Here is a 27,004-nt window from a genome sequence, read left to right as displayed (position 1 = left end):
AGTAATTAAGCAAATAGTGTTTGCAAATGTGTTTTCAGAGTATTAACACTATATTGCTCAATTTGGCAAGAGCAAAAAAAAAAACCAAAAAAAAAAAAAAAAAAACCCCAAACAGAACAGAATTTATACTTAACCATAAATTTCTTTCAGGATGAGAAAAGTCCATAGGTGTCCATAACATGTGATATATATTTCCTGCCACCAGGTGGAGGTCAAGAACCCTCACAAGAGCTTTTAATCCCTAATGTAATAGCTAATGTAATTTATAGCTGAGCATAGGAAAGAGGTAGAAAAAATAAAGTTGGAAAGGCAGAAAGCAGGATCAAGATCAAATGAGAACAGTCGCCCAGATTCAACAAAAATGGTCCTATGGACTCTCCTCATCCTAAAAGAATAAAATTTATCGGTAATTGGGACCAAAGAAACTGCAGTCCCAATTTGCCAGGCAATGCGGCCTGAAGGACTTTGCTGGCAAAAGCAACTTCAGAAGAAGCATTAATATCAAAATGGTAAAATTTAGAAAAAAGTTATGAAAAGAAGACCAAGTTGCCGCCTTGCAAATCTGTTCCAAGGAGGCCTCATTCTTGAAGGCCCAAGAATATACAGATCAAGTAGAATGGGCAGTAACGCACATCTAAATTATGCAATACACGTTCCTTAGAGATAGAATTATTGGGGCATAAAGGAACAATAATTCCCTAGTTAGTTTATGGTCTCAGAAGATACAACCTTCGAAAGAAATATATTTAGTTCTAAGAACCACTTTATCCTGATAAAAAAAAACAAAAAGGGAGGATCAGAAGAAAGAGCTGATAGTTCAGAAACTCGTCTAGCTGAAGAGATGGCTAGAAGAAAGAGAACCTTCCAAGACAACAATTTTTAAGTCCAAATTATGTATAGGTTCAAAGGGAGGACATTGCAAAACAGACAGAACCAAATATAAATTCCAAGGAGGAGAAATAGGCTTGTAACAGGGCGAATTCTCACCAAGGCATGTACAAAAGTTTGATCAGGCAACTTTGCCAACTTTTATGAAACAAAAAAAAGACAAGGCCAATATGTGACCTTTTAAGGAACTAAACGATAAACCTTTCTCCAGACCATCCTGGGAATTCTAAAGGATTTCCCAGAAAAAAACCTATAGAAACACCATGGAAAATAAGTTTTCCAAACTCTATGATAAAACTTCTGTGCGTCTGGCTTGCAGAAGTGTGGAGATAACAGAATCTGAGAAACCTCTACTCGAGGACTAGGTGTTCAACCTCCACGCCGTCAAATTCAGAGATCTGAGATTCTGATGATACAATGGACCTAGAGACAGCAGATCTTCCCTGAGAGGAAGAGTCCAAGGAGGGGAGGATGACATCTGGATGAAATCCACATATCAAGTTCTGTGGGGCCACGCCGGAGCTATGAGAATTACTGAAGTTGATACTTGCAATGACTCATGGAAGCCAAACAGAGGAAATAGATGGGCCAGTTGAAAGTTCCAAGGACAGACTAGAGTCTCTATCATTTGAGATCTTAGATATCTTGACCTAGCGCAATAAACTGGAAATGTTCAGTTTGGACACCATAAGTTCTATTTCTGGAAGACCCCACCTCAGGGCTAATTGATCGAACATGTCCTGATAAAAGGACCACTCACCTGGATGTACCAGCTGACAGCTTAAGTAATGTGCTTCCAAAGTTGTTCACCTCAGGAATGTGAATAGCCGATAAAGTGCAGTGGTTCCTTTGACCAAGATACAATGTGAGCAACTTCATGCATTTATACTGAACTCAGAGCCCATAACCTAATTGTTTATGTAAGCCATAGCCATAACGTTGTCTGACAGAAAAATAATTTTTTTCTCACCTCCTGGGTAGGCCACACTCCTTGCGCCCTCAGGAACTCCCAAACAACGCCCCAACCCATCAGGCTTGCATCTATAGTGATCACGACCCAGATAGGCCGATTAAATAAGGCTCCAAGGGTCAAAAAAGGGCTGTTCCTCCACCATGAGAGACCGTTTGACTGACGAACTGAGCTCTATTTGCTGCTCCAGATGAAAAAAATCCTTTGACCACTGTTGAAGCATGGATAACTGAAGGGGACAAAGATGAAAAACGAGCAAAAAGTACTGCCTCTGACGCTGCTACCATAAGACCAAATACTTCCATGCACTGAGCTACAGATGGGGAATGAGTCATCTGTAGAGGACAGGCCTTCTGAAGTTTGTCCTTGCGAGCAACAAGCACATTTGAGTATTATTTCTCCCAGAAAGACAACCCTTGTAGCTGGGGATAAAGAAATCTTGGAAACATTAGTGTTACATCCACATTTCTGAAGGAAGAAAATCACCTTCTGGGTATGAGAAGATGCCAGAGTTGCCACGTATTCTGATCACCGCGAAGAGAGCCCCTAAAACCTTTGTGAAAATGTGAGGGGCTGTGGAAAAACAAAAAGTTCGAGCCAGAAACTGACTGGTAATGCTTGCTGAGAAAAGCAAATCTTAGAAACTGGAAATGTTTTTTGTGAATTGGGATGTGTAGAAAAGCATCCTTCAAATCTATGGTTGTCATAAATTGACACTCTAGAACCAGGGTCAAAATGGTGTGGACCGTTGCCATCTTGAATGAAGGAACTATGACAAATTTGCTCAGGGTCTTTAGATCCAGAATGGGATTGCAGGCGTCATCCTTTGGGATAATAAAGAGGTTTGAATATAAACCACCTACTATAATAATGAGGTTTGAATATAAACCACCCACCTTTCCCGTCGATCTGTATCTGCTGCACCTCTCTGTGAGTCCCTTCATTGGCTCCCCATTCACAGCAGAATCAAATTCAAAATTCTCACTTTTGCATACAAAACTCTCACCAACGCCGCTCCCCTCTACCTATCCTCTCTAATACACAAGTATTCTCCAGCCCGTCCACTAAGATCCAACAATGACCTGCTCCTTGCATCCGCAACTATCACCACCTCTCATGCTAGACTGCAGGACTTCACTCGTGCAGCACCTACCCTCTGGAACACTCTCCCCCTCGTGCTGTCAGGCTTTGCCCTAATCTTTCTTCCTTTAAATGTTCCCTGAAGACTTTTCTGTTCAGGGAAGCCTACCACCCAACTCAATAATAAATTAATTTCACTTATCTAACATTTTCCTCATTTAACTCTGTATTAACATCCTTCTCAATCTTGCAGTCCTCACCTCCTGTTTCTCAACCTCCTACCCTTCTAGATTGTAAGTTCCGACGGTAATAGGGCCCTCAATCCCTCCTGTATGTGTTTGTAAATTTTGCCCTGTATCTTACAAGTCTTGTATTGTTTTATTTAAATGAATTGTATCCATGGACAGCGCTGCGGAATATGTTGGCGCTTAATAAATAAAGTATAATAATAATAATAAACCCATTCCCTGTTGAGAGGCTGGGACAAGTTGGATTACTCTTGAATTCTCTAAATTCCAAACACATTGAATAAAGGCAGCTGCCTTTAGAGGATCCTTTGGAACGTGAGATAGATGAAAATGTTTCCAGGGAGGCATGCAGCAAAAGCCTATTGGCTAACTCTGGGATAATGAAGTTGAGATCCCAGGGATCCTGAACTGATCAGTACCAGGCCTTCTGAAACCAAAAAACAAACTGCCCCCTACAAGAGAATCCTCTGGATAGGGGGCGGTCCCTCCATTCAGATTTCTGACTAGAGTTGGCTTCTTTGTCCGTTTGTTCTTACACCAGGAAGATTCTGGCTTCCAGGTAGTCAGACTTCTGATTGGAAGAGGACTTCTGGTCTCTTGCAGAGCGAACGGAACAAAAACGATTAGTTTGTTTATATTTTCCCTTAGACTTATTGTCCTGAGGAAAGCTTATTAACCTCCAGTAACAGTTTTAATGATAGAGTCTAACTCTAATCCAAAAGGCAATTTACACTCAAAAGGGAATTAACAGCTTATTCTTAGAGCCCATATCAGCTGACTAGGATTTAAGCCATAAAGCTCTCCTTAGCAGAACAGCAATAGACATATTAGAATTTTAATGATGTCAAAAGCTGCATCGTACATGAAATCATTAGACATCTTAAGGACCTTAAGGCAGTTACTGATAACCTTGAATGACTATTCAGGAAGCAACAAAGGAAGGATCACACCAAAAGGATGTGCAGCGGCCACACAGGTGATTGCCACTGCTGGTCTAAGCTGAAGAGCTCAATGAGAAAATAATTTTCTCAGCAAAAGACTTGAATTTGGGGTCCATTGAGTCATTAAATGAGGAACTATCCACCATAGGAATAGTCGTGCATTTGGTTAGAGTGGAACTAGTTCCATCAACCTTAGGAATCACTTCTCAGGCTGTCAGATTATTTTCTTAAAACTTTTGGCGAAACTTTGAAAACTTGATTTAACTTATTTACAGGTTTTGGAGTTTCTGTACTCTGGTCTGACACTTCTAAAGGGTTCAGAACTTAGAAGGAAACAAATATAATGCACTCTAAATCTGAATGTGGAGTCAGGCTCTGGCTCAGTTACCATTTCAGGATCTTCTAAGGAGATTTCACCCTCAGAAACGGACTCCCCAGAGTCAGAGGTTTGTAAATTAGATGGTAGCAGAGCGAGAAGTTCAGTCCCCCGTGAGTGACAGGAGGGATGAGGTAAATTTCCAGATTTTCTTTCAGCTTCCTTGGTCTGGGAATTGCCAATTACAGCTCTGTCATAGTTCTATGTAAAGTATTCTTGAACTCAGGTGAAAAGTCAGTGTTTCCCCCTGAGCCATACATATAGACAAGCATGGGCATTAAATGTCTGCCAGGTAAACAAACAGAATTATGGCTTGCGAACTAGAAACGTGAAACACAATTAGCACACAGCTGGTTAATTTGGTCCACTGGAACAGTTTAGCAAAATACACAGGTAGAATTAACAGCATTTGTTTCCTGAGCTGCATTACAATCCCTGGAGATTCCCTCTAATGGGTCAGACATATTAAGTGGGGGTAAATATACTTGACTGACAAGAATAACGAAAATCGAACATATATGGAAATACATTATTAATTCACATTGTAGATATAAACAAATTGTATGAATAAAATAATACAAGGAACAGCCCTTAAAATGATGGTAAATTCAACAAGAATGTTTATTAGCAATCTCTCTAACTACAAAAATGAGTATGAGATTCTTTTATCAAAAATTTTAAAAAACAAACTTACTGGTTTAGTCTAAACAAAACTGCTCCGATTCTATTGTGTGCTCCGGCAGCCCCGCTACTTAGTGCCTTTTTTTTTTAATTACGTGGTCCAATCACAATTGTGGCATTTTGGCATGTTTACCTTTGGGGGGGGGGGGGGGACTGATCTTTTGCACATGCGTTAACATCGTTCTGATCATTCAAGGAATACATGAGCATACGGATGCCGGAATGAAAAAAAAAACTTAAATTATGCTTACCTGATGATTTTATTTTCTTCAGATGGAAAGAGTCCACAGCTGCATTCATTACTTTTGGGAATTCAGAACCTGGCCACCAGGAGGAGGCAAAGAAACCCCAGCCAAAGGCTTAAATACCTCCCCCACTTCCCTCATCCCCCAGTCATTCTGCCGAGGAACAAGAAACAGTAGAAGAAACATCAGGGGGAAAAGGTGCCAGAAGAACAAAAATAACAGGCGCCCCACTGAATAAATATGGACGGGGAGCTGTGGACTCTTTCCATCTGAAGAAAAGAAAAGGTAAGCATAATTTAAGTTTTTCTTCATAAATGTAAAGAGTCCACAGCTGCATTCATTACTTTTGGGAAAGCAATACTCAAAGCTGTATGAGACACTGAATGCTAAAACGGGAGGGTACAAGAGGCAGCCCATTCTGAGGGCACCAGGCCTGAAAACCCCTACCCAACATAATCCTGCTTCGTCCAAAGCCGAGAACAACTTTTTTTTTTAAAAAAAAGAAAAGGCCCAAGGACACTGACCCGCAGATAGTCCACAAGCCTTGCTAGAGACCGCAGGAACTAGACTCGACTGAGTCAACAGCCGCCAAGAGACACCGTCGCCCAGCAGTCGGTCTCCAAACACACCCCTAAAGAAAGGGAACAAACTACCGTATTCTTCCTTAAGGGACTCAAGGCGCTGCTCATTTTATCAATCTCAAAAGGAGTAAAGGCTGAGTAGACCTCGCCAGGGATTGAACTTGCAACCCTCTGTTTGCTACAGTGCAGAGTAGCCACAGTGCATTAGTATGCTGAGCTAGCTGAGCATAAGGAACTCAAGAAAAAAAAAACAACCTAAAAATGGCACAAACAAGTGTAGACAACGCCCAGACCCCAGAAATACAGAAACCACGGGATAAGGCTGGGAGTCTGAAACAGAGAGGATCTTCCCCTAACACAGTACAACTGCACTCTAGAAAGCAACTGAAGACGAAGGTCCTAAGTCGCAAAAACATAATTTATGTAAGAACTTGCCTGATAAATTCATTTCTTTCATATTGGCAAGAGTCCATGGAGGGGCAAAGTTTCCCAAACCTCAAAATGCCTATAAATACACCTTTCCACCACACCCACAACTCAGTTCAACGAACAGCCAAGAAGTGAGGTGATAAATATAAGTAGTAAAAAGAGGAACTGGAAATATAATTGTGCTTTTATACAAAAAATCATAACCACCATAAAAAGGGTGGGCCTCAAGGACTCTTGCCAATATGAAAGAAATTAATTTATCAGGTAAGCTCTTACATAAATTACGTTTTCTTTCTTTTATGTTGTCCAACTGGAACCTGATGAACTGGGCTGAGGCTAACTGGGGCCAGGCCAGAAGAGCATTGAAGATCGCTCTCAGCTCCAGAATGTTTATAGGCAGAACAGACTGAGTCCAAACTCCCTGAGCCTTCAGGGAGCCCCAGACTGCTCCCCATCCTAGAAGGTTGGCGTCTGTTGTCACAATCACCCAGGAGGGTCTGCGAAAGCAGGTTCCCTGGGAGACATGGTCCTGAGACAACCACCATTGAGAATTCGTGGAGACAAATCCGCATAATCTCTGTTCCATTGACTGAGCATGTTTAACTGCAGAGGTCTTAGGTGGAAATGAGCGAACGGGATGATGTCCATTGCCGCTACCATCATCCTGATTACCTCCATGAGCCACTGATGGCCGAGGAGTGGACTGAAGCGCTAGGCAAGAATCGAAAATCTTTGATTTCCTGACTTCTGTCAGAAAAATCTTCATTGATAGGGAATCTATTATGGTTCCCAAGAAAGTTACTCTCGTATTTGGAACTAAGGAGCTTTTTTCCAAATTTACCTTCCAACCATGAGATTGCAGGAAGGATAACATTTCTGTGTGGGACCTTGCTAGTTGAAAGGATGGCGCCTGGACCAGGATGTCGTCCAGATAGGGCGCCACTGCAATGCCCCGTAATCGGAGCACCGCCAGAAGAGATCCCAGAAGCTGGGAGCTGTGGCAAGACAGAAGAGATCCCAGAAGCTGGGAGCTGTGGCAAGACCGAAGGGATGAGCCACGAATTGGAAGAGTTTGTCTAGAAAGGCAAACCTTAGAAACTTGTGATGATCCCTGTGAATGGGAACATGCAGGTACGCGTCCTTTAAATCCACCATTGTCATGAATTGACCCCCTTGGACCAAAGGGAGAATGGAACGAATAGTTTCCATCTTGAAGGACGGTACTCTGAGGAATTTTAGACTCTTGAGATCTAAAATTGGCCTGAAGGCTCCCTCTTTTTTGGGAACCACAAACAGATTGGAATAAAATCCCAGACCCTGTTCCTGTATCGGAACAGGAACTTTCAGTCCCAGGTCGGGGAGGTCTCTTACACAGTGTAAGAATGCCTCTCTCTTTGTCTGGTCTACAGATAATCTTGAAAGCAGAGACCTGCATCTGGGAGGAAAACCTTTGAGCTCTAGTTCGTAACCCTGGGACACTATGCCTACTGCCCAGGAATCCTGAACATCTCGAACCCAAGCCTGAGCGAAGAAGGAAAGCCTGTCCCCTACAAGATCCGGTCCCGGATCGGGGGCAGGCCCTTCATGCTATCTTTGATTCAATAGCAGGCTTCTTGGATTGTTTTCCCTTATTCCAAGACTGATTGGGTCTCCTTAAAGGTTTAGACTGTTCCTGCTTAGAAGCGGAAGAGGAAGAATTTCCCTTGAAATTTCGAAAGGAACGAAAATTACTCTGACGTCCCTTTTGCTTGCTTCTCTTATCCTGAGGGAGGAGAGGACTCTTACCTCCCATAATATCAGAGCTTATTTCCGTCAAAAGAAAGTCTTCCCTTTGTAAGGAATTGCTAAAAGTTTAGACTTAGAGGATACATCCGCAGACCAAGGTTTTAACCATAAGGCTCTGCAAGCTAAAACAGAGAAACCTGAAATTTTTGCTCCCAGTTATATAACTTGAAGGGAAGCATCCGAAATAAAGGAATTAGCCAACTTAAGAGCTTTTATCCTATCCTGGATCTCATCCATGGAAGTGTCTGTCCTAAACGCATCAAACCAATATGCCGCCACTCTAGTGACGGTAGCAATGCACACAGCTGGCTGCCATTGTAAGCCCTGGTGTACATACATCTTTTTTAGTAACTCCTCTAATTTTTTTTGTCCATAGGATCTTTGAAAGCACAACTATCCTCTATGGGTATAGTAGTTCTCTTAGCTAGGGTGAAAACAGCTCCTTCCACCTTGGGGACTGTTTGCCAAGTCTCCTTAACCGAATCGGCTATGGGAAACATCTTTTTAAATATAGGAGATGGAGAAAAAGGGATACCCGGTCTCTCCCACTCCTTAGCAATGATCTCAGAAGATTGGTCTGGTACCGGAAAAACCTCTATCGAGGAAGGTACCGCAAAATATTTGTTTAGCTTACTGGATTTCTTAGGATTAACAACGACCGTGGAGTCGCTGTCGTCCAATGTAGCTAAAACCTCCTTAAGTAACAGAGGTGTTCTAGCTTAAACCTGAAGGATACAACTTCAGTATCAGCAAAAGGAATTACACTGTCAGAATCTGAAATTTCACCTTCAGATGCTACTATGGCTTCTGGGAGGGGGCATCTGAAATAGCAACAATTGCGTCAGAAACCTCGCTTACTGAATGTCTGATTTTCCTCTTACACTTTCCCTGCAACATTGGAAAAGCAGACAGTGCATCTGAAACTGCAGAAGACATGAGAGAAGTGATGTCTTGTAAAGTAACTCCAGCGGGAGCTTAAGAGGAAGCGCAGAGCACTGCATGTGAGGGCGGTAAAATTTGGGACGCTTGAGGAGAAAAGCTGCGGAATATATTGAACCTTGTCAGACTCCTTGACAACATCCTCTTTAGAAATTGTTGGCTCAGAAAAAAGTTTATCCCTATAATTTAAAGTCCTCTCAATACATGAGAAACAGAAAGGGATTGGTGGTTCCACATTGGCATCAAAGCACAAGGAACAAGTGACATTTCTGTAAGGCCCCCTGGTCCATTATGGTTCACAATGGGTCAATCAAATAAAAACCTTAATTTTATTAAAAAAAAAAATATTAAGTGAAAAAAACATTACTGTCTCTTTAAATAGTAAACTTTTTTACCGGAGATTGCAGAAATACCAAATCAACAAATTAATAGTAATAGAGCACCTCTACACCTCAGCAGCTTTGCTGAGGTGCCTACCTGACTCGTTATACCGGAGCTTATTCTTCCCCCTTTTATTTCAAGAAGACGATCCGCAACTCAGCAGGAGAGGAATGTAGTCGATCTCCGGTCCTAGAGACGCATGCTTGTCAGAGAATCATACGTTTCTAGGCAGACCTAGAAGATCTCTATCCGTGATTTACTCACTCTGAGGCGAAATGAAAGTGGCGCGCAGCTCAGATTACCGCCTTACAATGATCCACACATCGTGGGCGTTGCCAATAAAAAACAATCTCCCGGAATTTTTCTAAGTTAAACCGCCGGGAGATTCTGTTAACCACCAGAGCCATCTTAAGCCTTCTCTCTCAGCCCCAGTGCCTGCATCATAAAGGCTGCCAAACAGTTCTCTCCAGACTAGGAGAGTTTACATGTCACACAAACAATAAAGTGCCCCTTTTTTACTCTGAGCCCTTTATAATGGTTTAAAATAGAGAGTTCACTTCTTTCTGAGTATTTCCTTTTCTTGCTTTAGAAATAATAAAGTCAGCACTTACCTCGTACATCTGCCTAACAGCAAGGCAGCTGAACAGGCTTGAGAGGTCCTCTCCCTCAAATCGACCTGTGGAAAAAATAAAGACTGAGTAATTTCACTCAGGCTTTAGGAGGTGGGGCAGCATAAATTACATGGGCGGCGCAGTGAGAATTATTTACCACCAGTTCCCATTGCTCTAAAGCCACCACTGCTCTACTGAAGAGACTGATATGGACTATGGCTACACCCTAGGACAAAGCAGCACAATCTTGTACTATTTTAAAAATAATAAACTCTTGATTGAAGAATCTTTTCTAACACATAACATTACCACCTCCTTGCTCTTAACGTAGGCAAAGAGAATGACTGGGGTGGGAGGGAAGGGAGGTTATATTTAACAGCTTTGCTGTGGTGCTCTTTGCCGCCTCCTGCTGGGCAGGAGTGATATTCCCAATAGTAATTAGATGATCCGTGGACTCATCGTGTCATTAAAAAGAAAGGGGAACACAAAGCTATCAGAAATACACAGCAAGCTCACACATCCCAAAGGATACCGTGGCCATAGACCGCTCAGGCATCCTGACCTGCAGACCCAGCTTGGCCACCAATACAAGGGAACAGAGATCCCGAAACTGGTACAGGAACGAGCGTAAAGATAGCAAAGCCATCCCCCCCAGAGTACAAGTACAACCCAACTCTGAAAACAGACAAGGCCCCACAGTCTGACATGGAACCAGCAAGATTCCAGGTAGAACCAATTCCACCTTCCACTTCCCGACCAGGAGAAGCCCCTAGTAAGGACTCCGTCTCCCGAGAAGCGAATATCCCTTAAAGAAATAGGGAAGAGGCCAGAAGGGCAATAACCGTCCTCAAAGCCCGAAGCCCCTGGCTAAACTGGAAGAAAAAATCCCCCGCAAATGTCCTAGAAAGGACCCCCACACAAGTAGTTCGCCCAAAAGAGGCAAAGCCAACCAACTCGCCTGCAAAGCAGATAATCCACAGGTACCCTGGCAAACAGGGGAATGCAACCCTAAGGCGCACCAGAAGACCGGAATCCAGCGCCAGCAGCTGGGTAGACCCACCATTCTTGAGGTGCAAGTCACCCAGCTAACCCCAGATGACATGGGTTACTCTGTGGCAAGGAGTAATACATACTCCGATACACCGGGAAAACCCTGACCCGGTCAGGTAGATGGAGCAAGGACATAGCCTCAGTTCCAACCACCGTGGAACATCCCGACCAGCCCTGAGATCCAAACAACTCAAAACTGGAACAAGAGCGAAGCCCCCGAAAGAGGAAGACTCAGGAAGAAAAAACAGGTCCGAATACGTAATAGTTAAGGCAACTTTACCCTAGAACTTAACACCCCGACTGGCCAAAAAGCCAGAGAAAAGGAATAGAGCATATACAGAAAATCCGGACAGCCCAGAGAACTCTAAATCTCCGACCAAATGAAGGAACCACCCCTAGTTAAAGTCCAACTCACCAAGGAGCAAGGCTAGAAGTCAAATTAAGAGACTTCATAAGGCCACAGGACAACAGAAGGGATACCTCGAAGTTTACAAAACCCTACTAGCAGGGCTAGTCTCCCCATCATCTCCACACAGGCAGAGGACACAGGGGAGAGAAAAGGTGCTAAACCTTCCCAGCTCCAGGAAAACCCGAGCTAAACAAGTCCCCACCGGGATCAACCAACGTCCGGAACACAGATCCCCAAAAGGAGATCTAACCCACCCAGGACAATGGAAGAAGACCCAAGGTCTCATAACTCAGACAGACCTTACGCGGCCTAGAGAAAGAGCCATATCTAGATACACTAGAAACAGCTGACATGCACCCCTTTAAAAGGTGCCAAAAGCTGCAATAGGTTTCAAAATACAAAACCTTCTGCAAGCTGGACAAGCTGTTGGATCAAGCCCCATAGGACCATCCAGGAGCCTAAAAACTGAAGGCCAAACCACTCAACCAGTGGCAACGGGGCACTATGCCGCCAGCCCCCCCCCCACTTGGAGGAGGAACTCTAGGCTCTGATGAAATCAGATAAGGTGACACAGCAGAACACTCCCCTGCCCGGTCTTCCATGCCTGAAGGCTAAAAAGGACTGCAACAATCCTTTCCCGCCTTGTGAACCCACAGGTCCTCTCGAATGCTTAGTTGAACATAAAAAACAATGATAACTTGAGCACTCAGCGCTACTACCTATCCGGCAGAAACAGCACCATGTGTCTGAACAGCCACAAAACCAAATGAACCCGACAGGACCAGCCTGTACTCAGGGTCCTTACTGGCAAGCTGCATAAATTCTCCGACATAGGGAAAAAAAAAGAAGGAAAACCGACATTATTAAACATAGGACTAACATGTCCAAACAACTTCCGAAGAAGTAACAAAGAGTATCGATCCCAGGTGGTTCCCGAAGGAAGCAAACACAAATAAAAGACATCCCATCGGATACAAAATAAAATATAAGGCAACCCGAAGGTTAACGTCCCAAAAGACACAGGCCTGCCCGCAGGACCAGCCAAACGCAGTCCTATCTAACAAAAATCTGGGAAAGATCTCAAACAAATGACAAACAGGAGATAACCCCACATGTCTAATTACTGCAGAGGATATTTGCGGATATACCTGTAACCCCTCTGGTGGAGGCTGTGGGATGGGGTTAAATTGCAGTTATGGCCAAGAGCTTTACCTGTAAGGGTACTGACATGCCATAAGATAAATATTCATCTACCCCTGTATCACTCATCCATTCTGAATCTTCTTTGGGTGAAACTGGAAGAGGGGAATAGGGTCTCCAGTCAGGTCTGAGCTCCCAATAAATGAATTAGAAAACAATAAAATCTTGATTGGCGAGCACCTTACTCAACCTCTCACCTCGGAGGCCAAGAACTAACCGGAGAGGGATAAAAAGTTCTTGTGAGGGTTCTTTCAAACATGCTATGGACACCTATGGACTCATCTAACAAAAGAAAGAAGATTTTAAATTGAGTATTTATTTGTGATCAATATTTTAAGCAAACAAAAGCTACATAGATTAGAATATCTAAATTATTTTAAATAAAACAAGCAATGTATGTAAAATTTTTAATCAATCTCTACAATATGAATTTGGGTGACTGTGTACTGATAACATTATGCATTTGCAGTGTATTTTCCTAAGCTGGACTTCTCACCTGAGCATTCCCATAAGGTATACTAGGACAGATGGTCTTTATGTCTTCCTTACAGACTGTATACAACTCCGGTTCTAAGCGAATGTCCTCTGTCTGTAGCACAAATTAACAGGGCAAACATACGTTAAATGGCAAGGTATGTGCATACATTAAATGACAAGGTATGTGCACACATTAAGCACAACAGGCTGCATCACCACCCACATTAACATTGTTTTTTTTATTCAACTACTTTAACATCTCCAAACTATTTTATGGTTTCTAATAAATGACATATCATGCTCTAATTCCATTTTTGTCTATTAATCTACTTAGACTCGCCATTTCCAGTTCTTCAACCCTCAGCTGTTTTCGACACTTTAATGAAACACGCTGTTCCTTCACCTCCTGCAGAGTATCATTGCGCACTGCGGTGCTAAGACATATGACCACATCAACTCTGAAAGAAAAAGCAGAAATATTGGACTAAAATGGAGAAGGTGATGCGAACACTTTGATACACAGAAGTTTTTTAAAACAAAACTAGTTAACTACATCCAAAAAAACATGCTAGAAACACACAAAACAAAAAAACACAAAAAACCCAACAACTTACTTTCTCTTGATATTGGGACACAGTTTTAGTACATCCTCCTTGCATGCCATCTTGAACTTATATGAGAAACGGAAATCTTTCATCTGGACCTAAAAAAGGTATTAAAAAGCTTAACGCCCGCTATGGTAAAGGCATGTCATTCCACTCATCAATTCCCTAAAATAGTGATTTAAGCGTCTCTGTAAACTTAAATGAAGTAAAGTGCCCCTTTTTTTAAGACGTATTGATACTGGGCATAAAGTTTACAATGACTTTAAAGGGATAGTAAACCCCAAAAAATATTTTATGATTCAGATAGAACATAACATTTTAAACAACTTTCCAATTTAATTCTATTATCAAATTTTCTTCATTCTCTCGTTATCCATTGCTGAAGCGACAGCATTGCACTACTGTCAGGAAGCTGAAAATATCTATTTAGCCAATCACAACAGACAAATGTGAGCAAGCACCAATTAGCAGCAGCTCCCACTAGTGTTTATGTGCATATTCATTTTTTAACAAGGGATACTAAGAGAACGAAGCACATTTGAGAAGAGAAGTGAATGTAAAAGTGTCTTAAAATGACATGCTCTATCTGAATCATGCAAGCTTAATTTTGACTTTCCTATCCCTTTAAGCAAGAGTACACCCTTTAGTCAATATTTCATTTTTATTTCTTCATTTTGTTTAAAAGATACATGCACATGCAATGTTAAATTGTACAGATTTATTATATTCTGACACTTGATACAACGAAAATGCTAATTAAAAAATATTTGAAAGTTAACATGTGCAAGAGTTCAGTGTATATGTATACGAGTGTGATTGGCTGATGGTTGTCACATGATACTGGGGACAGGCAAATTGAAGTAAATGTTTAAATCTATCAGAAAAAAAAATGATAAAATTCACACTAAGTTCTATTGCATTGTCTCTTTATGCACTTGTTGATTATGAAATTCCACTGTATAAAAATGGTCCTTTAATTCTGCATACTGAACAAATGACAATGATTTTTCCTTAGTCAATTTCCTATTGCCTGTGGATCTCAAGCTTTAATAAATGATTAACAAGTTGCAAGATAAAAAGGGTGTCTTACCAACTGGAAGTGTGTTACTCCAACCACACACTTCTCATTCATCTCTTTCTGATGTTTGTTCTGGATTAGACATTCCATGAGGTCCCCAGAATCTATTTGGTTATCAGCCACCTCCTACATAAAGTGTAAATGATGACATGCAAACAAAGCCAAAAATTAGTATACCTGGCAAATCTCAAGCATCAAGTACAACCTATTGCTGTTGTTAAACCAAAATAAAGTTTTAGATTGTAAACTCTTTTCAACGTGGGTGGTGTTACCCTTATTTTTGATTTCTCTTCTCCAATGGATTACAAAATAATTTAACAATTTAACATCTGATTTCCACTTTCTCAACCTATTGGCTGTCTCATTTGAATGCATACACTCTTCTTTTCCACTTTCTCAGCTTATATGCTGTCTTATTAGAGTGCAAAAATACTTTCCTCCCTTCCTCTCTTCACAAAAACTTGCCGAGCCGTTGGAGATTCTTAACAGTGATATGTGAATGTTTTTATTATTTTAAGTTTAAATTACATAAAGAAGAGGGGGGGGGGAGTAAGGGAAAAGTATCATACAATATATAACTTTTTCCTTAGTTTTAGATTTTATCTTGTTTTATGGAACATAGAATTTGATGGTTCTCTTATAATTTTTTAATTTTTTTTTATTGAACCCCAGATCAGAACAAAAGGTTTTTTTTTTGTTTTTAAATAGGATGTTTCAGTAACTACTACAGGATTTTATGTCAAGATCATTTTCAATAAAATCTATTCAACATAGCAGATAAGGGATCATGTTTTGTTTCTATTCACCAGCACCGTTTAAGTCTCTGCAGTGACTAGCAAATTAAAAGGGACATTTTAACACAAAAAATACATGCCTAGTAACCGATGAAATTATTGAAGGGTCTATTATGCTATGGCAATATATTTTTGTAGCGCTCATATCTTTGTAAGCCACACTAGCATAACAATTAAAAATTATGTGAAAACACTCACATGGCAGTATCCCTGGATAACTGGGTCACAAGCTCTCATCATAAGCGCTTCAATTTGGATGTCCTGCAAACAGAATACAGTTAGTGCATTTGCTCTGTAGCATTAACCTTTCAGTAGCTGTGAAAGCCAAAGGAGAAAAAACAATTTATGCTTAACAGATAAATTCCTTTAATTCCGGATAGGGAGAGTCCACGGCTTTATTCCTTACTGTTGGGAAATACAATACCTGGCCACCAGGAGGAGGCAGACAAACCCCAGCTTAAATAGCCCTCCCACTTCCTCATTACCTCAGTGATTCTGCTGAGGGAACAAGGAAAAGTAGGAGAAACATAAGGGTATAAATGGTGTCAGAAGACTAAAATAATAGGGGACGCCCATAGACAAGAAAAAACGGGCGGGGGCCATGGACTCTCCCTATCCGTAAGGAAAGGAATTTATCTGATAAGCATAAATTATGTTTTCCTTCCTAAGATAGGGAGAGTCCACAGCTTCATTTCTTACTGTTGGGAAAACTATACCCAAGCTCCAGAGGACAATGAATGAATAACGGGAGGGAACAAAAAGGAAGAGGCGGACCCTATTCTGAGGGCACCACAGCCTGCAAAACTTTCCTCCGAAAGCTGCTTCAGCCGAACCAAAAACATCAAACTTATGCAAGTATGCAAGGAGGACCAGGTAGCCACCATACAACTCTGATCTATAGGAGGTCTCGTTCTTAAAAGCCCAAAAGGAAGCCACTGCTTCTAGTGGAAAGAGCCGTTATCCTCTCAGGAGGAGGATGTCCCGCTGTCTCGTAAGCTAAGCAGATAACACTCCTTAACCAAAAAGATAGGGAAGTCAAAGTAGCCTTCTGCCCCTTACGCTTCCCCGAATAGACAACAAACAAAGAGGAAAATTTTCTAAACTTCTTAGTAGCCTGAAGATAGAATTTCAAGGCACGAACCACATCCAAATTGTGAAGTAAGCGTTCCTTCGATGAAGGATTAGGACACAAGGAAGGAACCACAATCTCCTAATTGATGTTGCAATCTGACACAACCTTAGCAAGAAAACCTAATTTAGTACGTAAAACTGCCTAATCTGCATGAAAAATCAGATAAGGGGGCTCACATTGCAAAGCAGAGATCTCAGAAACTCTGCTCGCAGAAGCAATACCCAATAGAGAACAATTTAGTGTCAACAGAATGCAGAGGCTCAAACGGAACCTGTTGCAAAACCCGAAGAACAAGATTTAGGCTCCAAGGAGGAGCCCCAGATGGAAACACAGAGCCTTCACAAAGGACTGCACATCTGGAAGCTCAGCCAGTCTCTTGTGCAATAAAACTGACAGGGCCGAAATCTGTCCCCTCAAGGAACTAGCAGAAAGGCCCTCCTCCAGTCCCTCCTGGAGAAAAGATAAGATCCTGGCAACCTTAACTCTGTGCCTGGAAAAAAACACGCTCTTCACACCAGAATAAGTAGGTCCTCCACACCTTGTGGTAGATACGCCGAGTAACTGGTTTACGAACTTGACTAAGAGTATCAATGACACTCTCAGAGAAACCTCTCTTTGCTAAGGCTAAGCATTTGATCTCCACGCAGTCAGCCTCAGAGAATCTAGATATTGATGAACAAATGGACCTTGTATCGGCAGGTCTCTGCAACGTTAACTTCCACTAGATCCGCGAACCACGTCCTTTGCGGCCACGATAGAGCAAATCAGGATTACTGATACCCGCTCCTGCTTGATGCGGGCCACCACTCGAGGAAGAAGAGGTAATGGAGGAAAAAGATATACAAGTTTGAACCTCCAGGGCACTGCTAGTGCATCTATTAGATCCACTTGGGGATCCCTCGACCCATACCTGGGTAGCTTGGTATTGAGACGAGATGCCATGAGATCTATCTCCGGCGTCCCCTACTTGCTGCATACCTCTGCCAACACCTCGAGATGGAGAGACCATTCCCTTGGATGGAAGGATTGCCTGCTGAGAAAATCCGCCTCCCAGTTGTCTACACCTGGAATGTGGATTGCTGACAGCGATCAGCTGTGGGCCTCCGCCCACTCCAGAATCAGATACTTCCTTCATCGCCAAGGAACTTTGTTCCCCCCTGATGGTTGATGTAAGCCACCAAGGTTATATTGTCTGATTGGAATCTGATAAACTGGGACAAACCCAGAAGCGGCCAAGCCTTCAAGGCCTTGAAGATTGCCCGTAGTTCCAAAATATTGATTGCGAGGGAGGACTCTTCCTGAGTCCACAACCCCTGTGCCTTCCTGGCACCCCAAACCGCCCCCCCCATCCGGATAGGCTTGCGTCTGTAGTCACAATCTCCCAGGATGGTCTTAAGAAGCATGTCCCTCGGGACAGATGATCTGGACAGAGCCACCAAGAGAGATTCTCTCAACCGGCTGTCTAATACAATCTGTTGAGACAGATCTGAATGATCGCCGTTCCACTGCCTCAGCATGCACAGTTGTAAAGGTCTGAGATGGAACCTGGCAAAAAGAATGATGTCCATGCAGGACACCATGAGACTAATCACCTCCATACACTGAGCAACAGAGGGACTCAAGGAGGTCCGGAGAGCTTGTAATGTCTCTTCTCTGGCCTGTTAGAAATATCCTCATGGATATGGAGTCTATTATAGTACCCAAAAATTCCACCCTGGTACTTGGAATAAGAACTCTTTTTCCAAGTTTGTCTTCCATCCTGTGATCAAAGAAGACTGAGAAGGGACTCAGAATTCTTCCGCAAGACGAAAGGATGGTGCTTGCACCAGAATATCGTCCAAGTATAGGGCTACTGCAATACCCTGAGTTCTGGCAACGGCTAGAAGAGTCCCCAGAACCTTCATAAAGATTCTTGGAGCAGTAGCTAGGCTAAACGGAAGGGCAATGAACTGGAAGTGCTGGTCCAGGAAATCAAACCTCAGGAACTTAAAGTGTTCCCTGTGGATTGGAACATGAAGGTAAGCGTCCTTCAGATCTATAGTGATCATAAACTGGCCTTCCTAAATTAAAAGGAAGGATGGACCTTATCGTCTCCATCTTGAAGGAAGGGACACTGAGAAATTTGTTTAAGCAATTTAGGTCCAGAATTGGGCCGAAAGTTCCCACCTCCTTTGGGACCATGAAAAGGTTTGAAAAAACAAAACTCTTTATTCAATAGGCACTGGGACAACAACTCCTAATAAATCCTGAATGCACCCTAGAAAGACATCCCTCTTTTCTGGTCTGGTAGACAGATTCTAGAGAAGGAATCTGCCCCTTGGTGGATGAGATTTGAAGTCTCTCTTGTATCCCTGAGAAACCACCTCCAGGACCCACGGATCCTGTACGCCCTTGATCCAGGCGTCTGAAAAAAGACAGTCTGCCCCCTGCACGATCCAATCCTGGATCGAGGGCCGTCCCTTCATGAGGATTTGTTTTCGGCGGGCTTCTTATTCTGCTTGGATTTATTCCAGGACTGAGCCGGCTTACAAGTACTATTCGGTTGCTCGGGCTTGGAGGATTGTTGTCATTGGGATTTATCAGAATGAAAATTAGAAGATTGTCGTCCCTTAGTCTTCTTCTTATCTTGCGCTAGGAAGGCGCCCTTTGCCTCCAGTAACCGTAGAAATAATGGAGTCCAGGCCTGGACCAAATAAAATATTTCCCTTGAGAAAGGAGTCTGGACTTAGAAGTCATACCTGCAGACCAAGACTTCAACCATAGCGCCCGGCGGGCTAGGACCGCAAAGCCAGAGGCCTTTGCATTTAGACGAATAATTTGCATGTTCGCATCACAGATAAAAGAATCATCAGAGCTTTAATTCTGTCTTTAATATCCTCGAGGGGAGACTCTACCTCAATGAGTTCCGATAAAGAGTTGCATCAGTAGGTAGCCACTCTGGCAACTGCAGCCGCCGGTTGAAACAAAAATCCTGTATGTTAAAACATCTTTATCAGAAAGGTTTCCATTTTCTTATCCATCGGCTCTCTGAACGAAGAACTATCCTCAAGAGGTATAGTAGTACTTTAAGCAAAAGTAGAGATAGCACCATCCACCTTAGGACTGGAGCCCCACAAATCCAGTTGAGAGTCTGGGACTGGGAACAACTTTTTAAAAGTAGACGAGGGGGAAAAGGAAGAACCAATTATTTCCCATTCGTTCTTAATGTTCGCCATCTTAACCGGCACAAGAAAAGTCAAAGGAACTTTCCTGTCTTCGTAAACTGACTAATTTAGGTATCCTAGGTTCTTGAGGCAGCGCGGCCTTTGGAACCTCTAACGTAGACAGAACCTTCTTTAGATTTAAAATTGAGCACTTGCATTTTTTTAGTAAAGAATGGTTCCTCTGCAGCAGGAGGCTTAGACGCTAAGGACTCCGACCCAGACACTTCACCCTCTGAAGCTACAGAGGTTAACTCATCAGATAAATGGGAAATAGCTAAATCCGATAAATATTTAGATGACTCCAGATCAGGAGAGCTATGTTTAACCTCTCTCTTGCGTTTGTTAGAGCGAGGTAATGCACTGAGGGCCGCAGACACCGCCGTTTGTAACTGCGCGGCAAAGTCCGCAGGAAGAAGGCCCCCTCCGGATGGAGGATTAGATGTGCTACGGAGAACTGCATGTGGAGTGAATAATGTAGCAAGGGTAGTAATCTCACAGAACGCCGAGTCCTGAGAGGTAGACGGCTCAGAGGGACTAAGAGCCTTAAGCAGGCTCGTCTTCTTAGACTTTATAACAGTGTTAAGTTGAGTGGGCGGGAAACCACGGCCTCCTCACAATATAAACAGGTATGATTTAGTACAGAAGGAATACCTTCTAACATGTCAGAGACCTCCATAGCTCAGGTTATACCCACAGGAAACTTCACCTTTGTACTCCCAATGGATGGGGCACTCACCACCTCCTAGACCCAGACAGTAAACAGAGGAAACTTTCTAAGGTTTAAGTCTCAGCCAGAATGGAGGTAATGAACGTAGACCACACCCGGTCACATGGAGTGCAAGACAGTACTTCCCCTGTTATTACAAGTACAGCAAGTAATAGGAGCTGTGCAAAAGTTTCAAAAACGAAAGTGAAACCTGTTTGTTCCAGCCAAAAACACACAGTCTATCAGCCCAGGAAAAAAAAAAAACACAAAGCAGCATATAAATAATTAATACACTGATTAATTAACCCCAACTGTTTAATAAACCCCCTTCAGAGGATAATAACCCTGGATCCTATCAAGGTATAAAAGGAGCCACACTGTGACCCTGTTAAAGAGTTTTATGTGTAAGAATTGAAACCATCTTACCTCCAGGATCCATGCTGTGGAACAGAACACAGTCTCTCAAGTGTGACAGTCTGATAGCAGCACTCCTAACATGGACTTGAGTGAGAGAAAGCAGGCAGTGAAACTCGTCAACACAGATTGCTTAGGAGCTGTTAGCAGTAGTCTGGATGGTTTCGCAGAAAAACTTCCCCTGCATCTCCAGACAAACTATTATCAATACTCTCACTGAGAGGTTGTCATGACTACTTAAAACTCCAGTCCTATCTCAAAGGGCAGATACCCTTTTTAAGGACTCTCCGAATCTTCTGACACTTCTCTGCCACCTCCTAATGTGATGAAAGGCAAAGAATGACTGGGGTATTGAGAAAGTGGGAGGGATATTTAAGCCTTTGCCTCCTCCTGGTGGCCAGGCGTTGTATTTCCCAATAGTAAGGAATGAAGCCGTGGACTCTCCCTATCTTAGGAAGGAAACAATGTTTTATGGATTATTTTTTAAAACAGAAAAAAAAATTGGGTTTCATGTCCCTTAAATTACATTTGGATTATGATTTCTTTCATGACACAGAGAATACAATTTTAAAGTAGTTTCCAATTGGCTTCTATAATCAAATTTGCTTCATTCTCAAGTTATTCTTTGTTAAATAGATATCGGGATAGATAGCATGCACATTTCTGGAGCTAGTGCTGCCATCTAGTGCTGTTGCTAATGTATAACATTGTCGCAAAACTGCTGCCATATAGTGCTGTAGACACATGTACATTTCTGAACTTACCTTCCTGCTTTTCAACAAAAGATAACAAGAAAAACAAAATTTATGCTTACATGATAAATTTATTTCTCTTTTGGTGTATCCAGTCCACGGATTCATCCATTACTTGTGGGATATTTTCATTCCCAACAGGAAGCTGCAAGAGGATCACCCACAGCAGAGCTGTCTATATAGCTCCTCCCCTAACTGCCACCTCCCAGTAATTCGACCGAAGACAAGCAAGAGAAAGGAGAAACTATAGGGTGCAGTGGTGACTGTAGTTTAAAAATAAAAAACACTTGCCTTAAAATGACAGGGTGGGCCGTGGACTGGATACACCACAAGAGAAATAAATTTATCAGGTAAGCATAAATTTTGTTTTCTCTTGTATAATAATCCATTACTTGTGGGATACCAATACCAAAGCTATAGGACATGGATGAAGGGAGGGACAAGGCAGGCGCTTAAACGGAAGGCACAACTGCCTGTAAGACCTTTCTCCCAAAAATAGCCTCCGAAGAAGCAAAAGTATCAAATTTGTAGAATTTAGAAAAAGTATGAAGCGAAGACCAAGTCGCCGCCTTACAAATCTGTTCAACAGAAGCCTAATTTTTAAAAGCCCATGTGGAAGCCACCGCTCTAGTGGAATGAGCTGTAATTCTTTCAGGAGGCTGCTGGCCAGCAGTCTCATAAGCTAAGCGGATTATACTTAACCAAAAAGAAAGAGAAGTTGCTGAAGCCTTTTGGCCTCTCCTCTGTCCAGAGTAAACAACAAACAATGCCGATGTTTGACGAAAATACTTCGTAGCTTGTAAATAAAACTTTAAAGCATGAACCACGTCAAGATTATGTAATAGACATTCCTTCTTTGAAGAAGGATTAGGACACAGTGACAGAACAACAATCTCCTGATTGATATTCTTATTAGATACAACCTAAGGAAGAAACCCAGGTTTGGTACGCAAAACTACCTTATCTGCATGGAAGATCAGATAAGGGGAATCACACTGTAAGGCAGATAACTTTGAAACTCTTCGAGCCGAAGAGATAGCTACCAAAAACAGAACTTTCCAAGATAAAAGCTTGATATCTATGGAATGCAGAGGTTCAAATGGAACCCCTTGAAGAACTTTAAGAACTAAATTTAAACTCCATGGCGGAGCAACAGGTTTAAACACAGGCTTGATTCTAACTAAAAAGTCAAAGAGAGAGAACAGCACTCCATGAGATAGAACAGAAGCTGGAATAACTTCCATGCATGTTCATTTTTATTGAATTCCTCAGGGTGCCAGTTCTTTTTGCACACTACGCCCCTTCACAGAGAAAAAACACACAGTCTATCAGCCCAGGAAAAAAAAATATCACACAAAGCAGCATTGAATATCAATCCTTCTTGGAGAAAAGATAATATCCTGGGAATCCTGACTTTACTCCATGAGTAAGCCTTGGATTCACACCAATGAAGATATTTACACCATATCTTATGATAGATTTTCCTGGTGACAAGCTTTCGAGCCTGAATTAAGGTATCAATGACCGACTCGATTTTGATAAAATCAAGCGTTCAATCTCCAAGCAGTCAGACGCAGAGAAATTAGATTTGGATGGTTGAAAGGACCCTGAAGTAGAAGGTCCTGCCTCAGCGGCAGAGTCCATGGTGGAAGGGATGACATGTCCACCAGATCTGCATACCAAGTCCTGCGTGGCCACGCAGGTGCTATCAAAATCACCAAAGCTCTCTCCTGCTTGATCTTGGCAATCAGACGAGGGAGCAGAGGAAACGGTGGAAACACATAAGCCAGGTTGAAGGACCAAGGCGCTGCTAGAGCATCTATCAGCGCTGCCTTGGGATCCCTGGACCCGTAACAAGGAAGCTTGGCATTCTGACGAGACGCCATGAGATCCAGTTCTGGTTTGCCCCAACATTGAATCAACTGTGCAAACACTTCCGGATGGAGTTCCCACTCCCCCGGATGAAAAATCTGCCGACTTAGAAAATCCGCCTCCCAGTTCTCTACTCCTGGGATATGGATAGCTGATAGATGGCAAGAGTGAACCTCTGCCCATAGAATTATTTTTGAAACCTCCAACATTGCTAGGGAACTCCTTGTTCTCCCTTGATGGTTGATGTAGGCTACAGTCGTGATATTGTCCTACTGAAATCTGATGAACCTGACCGCAGCAAGCTGAGGCCAAGCCTGAAGAGCATTGAATATCACTCTTAGTTCCAGAATGTTTATCGGAAGGAGTGTCTCCTCCTGAGTCCACGAGTCCTGAGCCTTCAGGGAGTTCCAGACTGCACCCCAGCCCAGAAGGCTGGCATCTGTCGTTACTATTGTCCAATCTGGCCTGCGAAAGGTCATACCCTTGGACAGATGGACCCGAGATAGCCACCAGAGAAGAGAATCCCTGGTCTCTTGATCCAGATTTAGTAGAGGGGACAAATCTGTGTAATCCCCATTCCACTGACTGAGCATGCAGAGCTGCAGCGGTCTGAGATGTAGGCGAGCAAACTGCACTATGTCCATTGCCGCTACCATTAAGCCGATTACTTCCATACACTGAGCCACTGAAGGGCGAGAAGCAGAATAAAGAACACGGCAGGAATTTAGAAGTTTTGACAACCTGGCCTCGGTTTCATTTCTACAGAATCTATCAGAGTTCCTAGGAAGGAAACTCTTGTGAGAGGGGATAGAGAACTCTTTTCTTTGTTCACCTTCCAGCCATGAGACCTCAGGAATGCCAGAACAATGTCCGTATGGGTATGTACACACAATGTTAGTCCAAGCACCAAAAGACTATCTTTATATCTTCTAATCTTTTTCAATCAACCTGTGGTCCAGGATATTCACAGAAACTTAATACAGTTCAAATGTGCCAGTGTTACCTTGCAAAATTGTCCTCAATCATAAGCTTGTTATTGATGTTGAACTCAACAATATCAGTTTGCTGTGGCATATGTTACAGTTAATATCTTTGACATACAATTTCTTACCCGCTCCTTGCGGAATCAACTTGTCTTTTCTTTCTGCTGCTTGTGCTGAATGTTGCGTCCCGTCTGTGTGTGCCGGTCCACCTCCTCCTCTCCGATTGCAGTTTTATGTGACTTTGTTCTGTGTGGGCTACGATTAGCCTGGGCTCCCTCCTCGATCACACCAATGACGGTTATTACCGCTTCAGCTCTTGCACCTCGTCCTGTCAGTCGCTGCTTGTAACACAGCGCTTAATGAAAAATCCTTCTTTTGACCCAGGGTTTGTCAATGTTTTCTTTGGTGCCTGTGCTCACTCCAAATCCCTGAATGGTACTTATTCACACAACGATCTTGCGATCAGAAAGAGGAGCACTAGGCAAATTCCGGTAAAATAAAACTTAGCTTTTATTTGGCTTATTAACTCATCTTAAAAACTTTAACAATCAAACATTGTAACAGATAGCGTAGCACTCTCTTGCTTACGCGTTTCGGCGATAGCCGTAGTCATAGAGCTTAGCGAAAGCTAAGTTTTATTTTACTGGAATTTGCCTAGTGCTCCTCTTTCTGATCGCAAGATCGTTGTGTGAATAAATGTCCGTTTGGGACCTGGCGATTTGAAAAGTCGATGCCTGTATCAGAATGTCGTCTAGGTAAGGGGCTACTGCTATACCCCGCGGCCTTAGGACCGCTAGGAGGGATCCTAGAACCTTCGTAAAGATTCTTGGTGCCGTGGCTAACCCAAAGGGAAGAGCCACAAACTGGTAGTGCCTGTCTAGGAAGGTGAACCTGAGAAACCGATGATAATCTCTGTGTATCGGAATGTGAAGATAAGCATCTTTTAAGTCCACGGTAGTCATATATTGACCCTCCTGGATCATAGGTAGGATGGTTTGAATAGTCTCCATCTTGAAGGATGGGACCCTGAGAAATTTGTTTAGGATCTTGAGATCTAAGATTGGTCTGAAAGTTCCCTCTTTCTTGGGAACTAAAAACAGATTTGAATAGAAGCCTTGTCCCTGTTCCTCCTTTGGAACTGGGTGGATCACTCCCATAACTAGGAGGTCTTGAACACAATGTAAGAATGCCTCTCTCTTTATCTGGTTTGCAGATAATTGTGAGAGATGAAATCTCCCTTTTGGGGAAGAAGCTTTAAAGTCCAGAAGATATCCCTGGGACACAATTTCCAACGCCCAGGGATCCTGGACATCTCTTGCCCAAGCCTTGGCGAAGAGAGAAAGTCTGCCCCCTACTAGATCCGTTTCCGGATCGGGGGCTGATCTTTCATGCTGTCTTAGAGGCAGCAGCAGGTTTTTTGGCCTGCTTTCCTTTGTTCCAAGCCTGGTTAGGTCTCCAGACCGGCTTGGACTGGGCAAAATTTCCCTCTTGTTTTGCATTAGAGGAAGTTGAAGCTGCGCCACTCTTGAAGTTTAGAAAGGAACGAAAATTAGTCTGTTTGGTCCTTAATTTGTTGGACCTATCCTGAGGAAGGGCGAGACCTTTTCCTCCAGTAATATCAGAAATAATCTCCTTCAGTCCAGGCCCGAAAAGGGTCTGCCCCTTGAAGGGAATGTTGAGAAGCTTAGACTTTGAAGTAACGTCAGCTGACCAGGATTTAAGCCATAGCGCCCTACGCGCCTGAATAGCAAAACCTGAGTTTTTAGCCGTTAGCTTGGTTAAATGAACAACGGCGTCAGAAACAAATGAATTGGGTAGCTTAAGAGCTTTAAGCTTGTCAAGGATATCATCCAATGGGGTTTCTACCTGTAGAGCCTCTTCTAGAGACTCAAACCAAAAGGCCGCAGCAGCAGTGACGGGGCAATGCATGCAAGGGGCTGTAGAATAAAACCTTGTTGAGTAAAAATTTTCTTAAGGTAACCCTCTAATTTTTTGTCCACTGGAAATAGAAAAGCACAACTGTCCTCGACAGGGATAGTTGTACGCTTCGCTAGGGTAGAGACTGCTCCTTCCACCTTAGGTACCGTTTGCCACAAGTTCCGTGTAGCGGCATCTATAGGAAACATCTTTTTAAAAACAGGAGGGGGAGAGAACGGTACACCTGGTCTATCCCA

General features: G+C 42.8%; 1 protein-coding gene across 1 annotated transcript in view; it reads right to left on the bottom strand.

The window, feature by feature from the left end:
* Nucleotides 1-27,004, bottom strand: part of GLG1 (golgi glycoprotein 1) — a 447,209-nt gene that overhangs the window by 96,222 nt on the left and 323,983 nt on the right. Inside the window, exons 8-12 of the mRNA XM_053719464.1 lie at nucleotides 15,967-16,029; nucleotides 14,987-15,100; nucleotides 13,906-13,994; nucleotides 13,593-13,749; nucleotides 13,311-13,403 (exon numbers count right to left, since the gene is read on the bottom strand). Of these exons, the coding sequence (XP_053575439.1) occupies nucleotides 13,311-13,403; nucleotides 13,593-13,749; nucleotides 13,906-13,994; nucleotides 14,987-15,100; nucleotides 15,967-16,029 (516 nt within the window). The remainder of the gene's footprint in view (nucleotides 1-13,310; nucleotides 13,404-13,592; nucleotides 13,750-13,905; nucleotides 13,995-14,986; nucleotides 15,101-15,966; nucleotides 16,030-27,004) is intronic.

Source organism: Bombina bombina, chromosome 1 (assembly GCF_027579735.1).
Source record: "Bombina bombina isolate aBomBom1 chromosome 1, aBomBom1.pri, whole genome shotgun sequence".
NCBI lineage: Eukaryota > Metazoa > Chordata > Amphibia > Anura > Bombinatoridae > Bombina > Bombina bombina.
Note: the sequence above shows the minus strand (reverse complement) of the source record. Positions and strands in the feature narration are given on the sequence as shown.